The sequence below is a fragment of the Tamandua tetradactyla genome, chromosome 6 (genome assembly GCF_023851605.1).
Source record: "Tamandua tetradactyla isolate mTamTet1 chromosome 6, mTamTet1.pri, whole genome shotgun sequence".
In the NCBI taxonomy this organism is placed as follows: Eukaryota; Metazoa; Chordata; class Mammalia; order Pilosa; family Myrmecophagidae; genus Tamandua; species Tamandua tetradactyla.
In genome coordinates, this window is record NC_135332.1 from 57,103,286 (window position 1) to 57,113,089 (window position 9,804).

The following is a 9,804-nucleotide window of genomic DNA, read 5'->3' on the forward strand; positions in this document are numbered from 1 at the left end:
CATATATAACACTAAAACAAAAAGACTGGGACTGTATAACTTAGCAAAACAAATTCTTTTCAGTTTTATTAGCTAGGATTCATATGCAATAAACAGCACTGATTTAAAGCAAATAATATGATGAGCTTTGGTAAATAAATGGTTTAGTGTAACTACTGGAACAATCAAAATACAGTACATTTTCCTCTTTACCAAGGGTTTATATTGTTTTCTGTCTTTAGATTATGAATGGCATGAGTGCAAAGATTATTGTATATTTTATTCACAACCTTGTCTCTGAATCAACGAGTAAACCAATGAATTTTACTTAAAGAAAGAATGAGTGAAAGAACTATGTAGGACCCTGTTTTAGATCACACACTATAACAGATAGATAGGTGGCTATGGAACAATTTTTCTGGTCTCTGTCTTAATGGGATATATTTCTTAGAAGAAAAGTAAGAAAGAAGAGATTCTACCACCTTCATCTCCTTGACCGTCTCCCTCTAACAACCCGGCACAGGGCGCTCTGCACATCAGGGTTTCTGAGGCTGTAGATAAGTGGGTTCAGCATGGGATTGATAACAGTATTGAAAACCCCAACACCTTTATCTTTATCTGAAGCCTCCTCTGAACCCAGACGCATGTAGTTGAAGATACCTGTTCCATAGTATAGGAAAACGACAGTGAGGTGGGAGCCACACGTGGAAAAAGCCTTTTTCCTGCCCTCCACGGAGCGCATTTGAAGAACTGCAGCTGCTACGTGGATGTAAGAGGTGATGATGAGAACCACAGGGGTGCCTGTCATTATGAAACCCATGCCAAAGAGCAGCAGCTCATTGAGTTTGGTGCTGGAGCAGGAGAGCTGGAAGAGCTGTGGGAGGTCACAGTAGAAATGATTGACTTCATTGGAACCACAGAACTTGAGGGTATTTAGGGCAATAGTGTGTGCCAGTGCATTGGTGAGGGCACAAGCCCAGCACATGGCCACCAGTATCCTCTGGACTTCCTGGCTCATGCGGGTGCTGTAGGTGAGGGGTCGGCAGATGGCCAGGAATCGGTCATAGGCCATGGCTGTCAACAGGAAGCAGTCCGTCCCTGCTAGAAGGTGGAAGAAGAAGAGCTGTGAGATGCAGGCATTATAGGAAATTGTATGCTTGTGGGACAGGAGTCGACCTAACATTGAAGGGACTGTGACGGTGATACACCCAGCATCCAGTACTGATAGATTCCCAAGAAAGAAGTACATGGGGGTGTGGAGTTTGGGTTCCACCAAGATGGCGGCCAGGATGCTGAGGTTGCCCCCAACTGTGACCATGTAGGCAAAGAGGAAGATGACAAAGACCACAGATTGCAGCTCTTCTGTTTCCACTAATCCCACAAGAATGAAGTCAGTCACTGTTGTCCTGTTGGTCCTAGCTTGTGGCTCCATGAGTCACTGTAAGAAAATGTCCCAGGAAGGGAAACATCAGCCCACTCAACTCACTTATTCAACATATTTATTTTAAGCCCTCTCTCTGCAAAGCCCCATGGTAAATTCCGAGTATTTCAGGTGAAGATTTTCCCACTCCCCAGGCCTCACCTCACCCATGAGCCTCCTCCATCACCTTGATGCCTTTACCTTGCTTTCAGCAGCGGCTTCCCATGCCACTGACACCTTGTCCCTGCCATCCTCTATTAGCTGAAAAGGCCAGAATGTTTGGGAAAATACATTAAGAAAAAAGGAAACTTACTCTTTGAATGCAGAAAGATTAAGGTAGCATTTCTCCATTTCCCTCTGAGGGGTCACCCCAAACCAATGAGCTGATTTCAAAACAGAATTGTTGATTATATGTGCACAGAACTAGAAAGCCTTTTAAAGCATAACCTAGGTTTCAAGCCTTCTTGAAATAACAAAGAACAATGAAAGGTATGCCAAGTATCAGACAGGTCGTTCCCTATACAGATATCAGAAAGATGAGCCATGTATCTCTCCTCAAGGTGAGGGACATATGCAAGAAAAAACTCAAGTGCCTTGTTTAATAAGTTGCTGATTTTCTTGCTGTTATTCAAGTCTTTAGACGGGACATTTTATATCACTTAAATTTAAAATGTTTTTTCTCCTTTTGGCCTGTTATGACCTTAAAAGTTGGTGGCATGGCCTGAGAGTTGCTTCCTCCTGGCTGCAGTTGGGTATCTGCATTGCACAGTTTCTTACCTTCCAATTGCTCTTGACTCAGGCATGGTAGATCGGCCAATGCCTCAAGGAAGGTTTCAGATGAGCAGGCACAAATTCAGAGGGCCAAACTGAAGTCTTTTACATCAAACTCCTGATAAAAATGTATCAGTGTTTCCCTATTCTTTAACCACTAGACCATGTGGAAGACGACTCTCTATCTACTCATATTATCTATATACTCATGGAATTAGCCGGGTTGGAGCTTCATTAAGAATAATGTCATTCCTTGCATAGAATAGACTGGAATTAGAGATGAGAAACAGTTGTTGGGGCCCGAACTCTAACCCAGAGTAGCTGTACAGGGTTTTTATAGCTGATATCTTCAATTGTTCAGTCAAATATCCTGAGTGATCAGAATAGAAACAGTGATGAGGGCTTAGCTGAGGCAGTGAAGTGCAAGGGCTGGAGTGGTCAGGTAGGTCCACAGAAGTATGACTTTAATGACCGTTGTGGATTTGTTTGCCCAAATTAAAAAACAAAAACAAAAACAAACTTGCTTATAAAAATGGTAATTGAGTGCATTGGTTGGTGCATAATTTTTTCTGCGTTGGGTTTGCATCCTCGATATAGAGGAATCAGAGCTGAATAAAATTACCCAGATGAGCTGTTTTTGGAGTCTGTAGATATTGCTGCATAAGCAAGGAGACGGCACTGACAGCTGTTTCTCAGCAATCAGCATTGACTTTAGAGACGTAAAGGTTAAAGGCGCTCACAATCAACCAGGCATCATAGGGCATGCTGCTTTCTCAGAGAAAAACCTCTCATGAAAAGACTGACCTTGAGACCTTTCACCTCATGTAGGCTTCAGGAAGAACTACACTTATCACAAGATCTATTCAAAGGTGCTTGAGAAATATATGTAGGAGTGGTTGTGAAAAGAAAGAAATGGCAGTTTCCCAACACTGAGGGGAAAAAACGGTGCCATTGAATAGCTGAAAATTTTGGGAAAAAATTACTGTATGCTTAAAACATGTAATAAAGCATTCTCCTTTATACAACAAGAGCAGAAAGGAAAGATACAAGACTTCAGGGAAGAGTTTCAAAGTATCAGAAGCAATGCTATCTGAGCTGACAGAACTCAGGTGCCGAGTCTCTGTTTGACATGATGAAAATGTTGGGATAGTGGATGTCGATGATGCTAATACAGCCTTTCATATGCAATAATATCACTTGAATTGTACACATGCAGAAATTATATAGGAAAATTTGTCTTTTATGTATGTTATTACAATAAAAGTGTTAGAAAAGTGACTGAGAAATCAATATTAAAAAACTAATCTGGCAGCTACACAAGGGAGTAGATAGAGATATAGAGACCAAGTTTGAGATAGGCAAGTAAGGAAAAAATATATATATGATACTTTCTTGTCCAGTAGAGCAGCCACTATCCACACATGGCTCCTGAGCACTGGAATTGATGTAATCCAAATTTAGATTTTCTGTAAATAGAAAATGCACACCAGAATTGGGAATGCAGCATAAAACAAGAATGTAACATATCTTATTAATTGCTTCTTATCAATTACGTAATGGCATGAGAATCTTTTGAATGTATCAGAGTAAATAAAATATAATGTTAAAATTAATTTTGCATACTTTTCTTACTTTCCATAATGTGACTACTAGAAAATTAAAAGCTATATACATGACTCACTTTGTAACTTATATTATTGGAAAATACTGAAATAAAGGACAGGCAAACAAAGTCCAACACATGCCTTTTTGGAATTCCTCACAAAGAAACCTTCAACAATCGACCAGAACACCTATCTGAAGATCCACTTCAGGAAATTTTTTCAAAATTAAAGGAAGATTGGCTTCTAAATATTGAGAAAGTACAGCATGTGCATGGAAATGTGGATGGTGGTCCATGCTGAGGTAGATCCTAACAAAGTTTCGGATTTCTAAAAGAACATACCCTTTGAGAAGTTTGGCAGGATGGTCAAGTCACTTCAAACAGAAAAACAGAATGTCTGGTGTCTCGTTTCTCTATAGAAACATTCACACTAGAAGAAATCAGAGTAACACTTAGAAAGTCTTTAGGGAAAGAGAGTGTGATCCAGGCCAGGATTCAGCACTCTTCATTGGAATCCTTCAAGTCTTAAGTGTGAAATGATATGCATCTTAGAATGGATGAAATATAGTGTAAGAAGTTATAGTCAAGGATGAACCCAGAGTAGCTGTACAGGGTTTTTATAGCTGATATCTTCAGTTGTTCAGTCAAATGTCCTGAGTGATCAGTATACATGTCAAACCAGTTGTTATGCATTTTGAATGTAATAAAACAAAGGACAGATACGTAAAATAAACAAGGGAAATACAGAACATAACAAAAGTTCTTTTAAGTATAAAAGAAAATATAAAATTAAATAATATAAGAGAACAATAACCAGGCTTACCTATTATAAAAATAAATTTAAATAAGCCAAATTAACCAATTAATAGAAAAAGAATTTCATGGTGGGTTTACAAGCAAAATCCAACTCTATGCTGTTTGTAGAGCACATTTAAACAAAATAATTTAGAAAGATTGAAACATAATGGACAATACACACCCAGCAACATAAACAAAAATAAACACACTGTAATTTTAACATCAGATAATAAAATTTAGGATAAAAATTTAAATAGGGGAGAGTGGGACATTTTATAAAGGGTATAAAGCAAGATGAAAAGTTAACTGTTACGAATATTTATGTACCAAATTACATGCTGTCAATAGCCATAAAGCAAAATCTACAAGGTGTTAAAAGAAATATCCAGTAAAATATTTGTCAGATATTAATTTACTATACTGTCAGCATACAGACAGAAGGGACAAAAAATAAGACTATATAGAAGATATAGATAACATAATAATGAAGTAGACTCTGTAAATTGAAAACAGCAAGTTTGCCTTCTTTTGCATTGTCCATGGAAGTAAAACAACCATTCATGAAATCTTAAGCCATAAATACATCCAATAATTTTTTAAATGATGATTTAATACAAACCATATTTCCTATGAATGCCTGAGGAAAACAAAAATTAATCAGAAAAAGGCACTCACCAAGCAATCCTCAAAATGTTTTCTTAATGGACTCTTGGGCCAAAAATGGTGATCGAAACTGAAAAAAAAGGTAAGTCACTAAATATTAGAGTTGAGGGTGTATCAAAATTGTCCTGAGAGGAAAATTCATGTTCATGCTAATGTAAAAAAATAAAGAAATTAAAAGGATTAACCAATTCAGAAAGTTAGAATAAGAAAACAAAGTAAATGTAAGGAACTCCGAGAGTGTACTTAGTAATAAAATAGAAAACAAAAACAGTAATAAACACAATCAAGAGCAGTTCCTTTGGGGTCAAATGAAATTGGTGAATGTTTACCTAAGTGACCTTATCATGAATAAAAAGGAATTTTGTCTAAATATGCAAAGTAATAAGTGATCGGGGAAAATAATCATACCACTATAGGAAATTGAGAAATTATAAAATTCTATTTTTTAATTCTATGCAATGAAGTGGACAATTGTCTACGAAACTATCATTTACTAAATTATTCTAGAGCACTTAGAAAACCTAAAGAGACTATCAGAAAAAAAGTAGAGAAAGAATTATGCTCCAGTTTCCCATCCTACACATAAAAAGCACCATGTCCAGAAATACAAGGAAATTGGCAATGCTGACTAAATATTCATGAATATAAAATAAGAAACCTTCCAAATTCTTTTTACAAAGTATGTATATCTAGATCAAAAAAAAGAGAAAAATACATTGTCACTTAAAAGGTCAAAATAAAATCCTGAATATTAACAAATCTATCTCAGTTATACATTACAAAAATAATTCTTCATACCTATTGGGATTTATTGCAATAATGTAAGGATAGTACAATATTAGTATGCTTGTTAATATATTTTATGATGAATCTAAAGAAATTTTATGATACTTTCCAAAGATGCTAAAAAGACATTGATCATATTCAATATCATTTGATTCTAGAAAACTCATAGTAAAATAGGAATAGATGCATATGTAACATGTTAAAAATAAAACTAACTCTGCTCCAAAGCCAGCACCATATATTACAGGAAAACAATAGAGGATTCCCACTAAAGTTAAGGATGAGAGAAGCATATACATTATAACCAATAATGAACATTTTTCTGAAAATTCTAATCTCTTTAATTAATTAGAAATGAACTAAAAGTTTAGATATTAGAAACAGTAAAATATATATTTGAAATAATAAATAATTTACATGGTAAAGGACCTGGAAAAATTCTTTAAAATATCTGAGTACTGGAAAATTGCAAAATAAAAAGTAAATATGCGATGATATGTAGTTTTCTTATATGGTCACTATAATTAGCTAGAAAATGAAATTAAAAAACCCCAACATGGGCGGGCCATGGTGGCTCAGCAGGCAGCAATACTTGCCTGCGGTGCCAGAGGACCCGGGTTCGCTTCCCGGTGACTGCCCATGTTGAAAAAAAAAAAAACAAACAAAAAAACCCCAACATTAACCAAAGTAACTTTATAAAACAGGTAAATTCCTGTAAAATGCTATGCAAAAGAGGATGTGATACTTTCTTTATTTGCACACACACACACACACACACACACGCAGAGAGAAAAAGTAAAGGTCAAGATATTACTTGTGATTTTCAGAGCGTGCTAGTCACATAATGATTTTTAATTTTTTCTTTTGAATTGTCTTATCTTTCCAATTTACCAATCTTACTTGTATAGTAACCAGTAACTGTACATTTTATCAACGGCTGAACCATTTCCATCCTCGCCATGACGATGTCCCCGTGAATCGCTAAGTTCTTGCTTGTGAACCACAGAAGTCTGTATCATGAAAAAGCTTGGGCGGGTCCTGAATCACGTCAGCAGCTGCCCCTTCCCATTTTTACTCCTGGTCTTTCACACTCCTTTTCCTGTGACCAGATCTTCCCTGGCCAGCCTGCAAGTGCCTTTCTTCTGATTACCTCAGGTGATTTTGGTCTATTCTCTGGTCACGGAGTATGTGCCAGGTCTCTGAACACATTGCTGCCACCAATTGTCAAGGAACAGCCCAAATGGGTCTCATGGCTTTTAAAATCCTGAAGCTACTTACAAAATACTCCTTCCTTAGCTTATGCTTCTCTATCTATCCAAAGACTGGAAATCAGCTGGCCACTCATTTCTCTTCTATACCCTATCACAGTGGGTCTCAACCTTGGATGAATATTAAATTTGCTGGGAGCTTTAAAGTCCTGATGCCTGGGCTCCAATCCCAGGGCAATTCCTCCAGAACCTCTGAGGGTGGGAGCCAGGCACCAGCAGTTTTAAAAGAAAGCTCTGCAGGTGATTCCAATGAATCACTCAAACCCCATTGATTGGGCTCTTCCAGCCACCACCACAACTATCCCTTTCGTGGCATTCCTTCATTTTTAAGATAAGGCCTTCTCATTTTTGTTTGTTGATAAACCTGAAGGGGAAAAGACAATAATTTGGAAAATGACAAAAAGAGCATTGGCGTAAAGATATCTTGCACAGCTCTGGTGGTCAATATTTTCAACTGCAATTCCTGATCCTCTTTTAGATTGATTATTGGGATGACCTGAGATGCCCTAAGATGAAAATACTGATGCTCAGCCCTTATCAGCAAAATTCTGATTTGATTGTGTTTGTGTGTCACCTGGGCACGGATGCTTTATTAACGTTCCACAAGTGGATTAATGTCCAGCCAAGACAGAGTACCTCTGGCTTCTTCGCACCTCAGACACCATGTTGATGGCATCTTCCTGCCCTCTTCATTGCCTTTCTCATTATAGAAAAAAAGGAAAGCGACCAACCCTTCCAGGTTATTTATTCCCCTTCTATAAAGCCCCCTCCAGCTAGGCTTGCAACCAAGGCAGTAACTACATTCACTCCCACATTTCAAGTGGGGAACGTTCATCTCATTGGCGCCTCCATGCCTGCAGAAGGACGCATCCAATCTGAGGGCACCTCCATCACCAGCCTCTTTAATGGGGTCTCATGGCGTGTGTGCAGGCAGCTGAGAAGCTTCAGAGGGGACTCCACATGTGTGACAAGTTGTATGTGCAATCCCTAAGACAGCCTTAAAATCCAAACGCATTGAGAATTTAGTGTGGGGGGTGGGGAATAACCTTCCTAATGCCTTCATCATCAATCATTGATGAAATTAGCAATTGATAAACACTTTACCATTAGAAAAATCAATGAGTGGTAGCGGTGGTTAAAAACCTTACATTAAAGAATGAATATTTCCCTTTTTCTCCCTTCTTAGAAGAAGCCGATAGATTGCAACCCTATGCTTTTTCTACCTTCTTATTCATGCTGTTTTCTCTACCTGTGAGCGACATTCTCCTGTTTCATATGCCTCTATAATTTCAAGATGATGAAACACTGGAAACTGAATTCTTAATTAATGAAGTCTCTGTCTCCTCAATTCCCCCTAGAAATTATTACTGTGTGGAACTTACCTCTGTTTACCTGCTAGCACAGTCACTTCTCTGTAGAGCATCTTTCCCCAATTTCCCGGTAGCCAATTCGAAGACAGAATGTTTCACTCAGTTTTTCAACACCAATCCTTATCATAATAACTTACTTTGTAATTGTAGCTACACAATATTTCTCATATAAATAAATGGATGTTTAAAATGTCCATAGGGTTTCAGAGGAAGAGGGCTCAGTGTGAATGGAGTTGTCAAGAATGACTTTCTTTGTGTTGGGATTTGGGCCAGACTTCCAAATCTAGGGGCAGGATGACAGCGCAAAGTTGCTGCAGGGGCTGCCACTCCCATTGTTTTGATGGGACAGGCAGGCAACTTTAACAAGCCATACACTAGCGCATTTCACACCATGTAAACTGCCTAAAAAATAAGGCCTTTATTAGAGTATTCCTTACAGATGAGAAAATCATAGACAGGAATAGGAGAGCAACACAATAGCTGCTGCTTAACCCTCAGGAGCTAGAGATGGAGCCTGATTAAAACCCGTGGATTCTGGACGGACCTCGATTATCCAGGGACACCAGTGTGTCCGACAGGGCACCATGACGCCCTTCACTGAGGAGCACCCCCAGCATTGCACCCTCAGGGGTTCATCACGAGTCTCATGCTGTCCTTTCTCTTGAATTCCAACTAGGCCCTTTATTCTTAGGAAGGCGAAAAGATTCAACAGAAAATTCTGACTGGAATGTAAGTTCTGAGATGCCTGATGGGTTGGGTCCTCGTGGGGCCCTACACTACTGAGCCCCTCATACTCACCGAGGAGAGATCAGGTTTCATTCAAGAAGGACGGGCATGGGCAAAGGGCCCAGAAAATGGGCCAGGACCTCTAGGTTTAGTCCCAGCCTTTCCATTAAATCCTTTTTTCTCCTCTCAGAACACCAGTTGCACCATGTGTGGAGTTGGGCTTGAGAAGCTGGCCATGGAAAGCCCTTCTCTGTCTTTAAGAGCAGAAGAAATACCTAACAGATGACTCCCCCTGCAATGGGCATAGAAGCCTGTGAGATCTTCTTTAAGAAAGAAGGGAGCTAGCAGATCCAGTTTTGTAATGGTAAGGCAAGTAAGGAGCTCTATTAAATAAAGAAACCAAAACGATGGGGAAAATAA

At 38.6% G+C, this 9,804-nt stretch overlaps 1 protein-coding gene across 1 annotated transcript; it reads right to left on the reverse strand.

The window, feature by feature from the left end:
• Positions 1-463: 463 nt before the first annotated feature.
• LOC143686664 (olfactory receptor 3A2-like) lies at positions 464-1,423 on the reverse strand. The gene has a single exon (XM_077163280.1). The coding sequence runs from the start codon at positions 1,409-1,411 to the stop codon at positions 464-466; it is 948 nt and encodes a 315-aa protein (XP_077019395.1). The 5' UTR covers positions 1,412-1,423.
• Between the last annotated feature and the right edge of the window lie 8,381 nt (positions 1,424-9,804).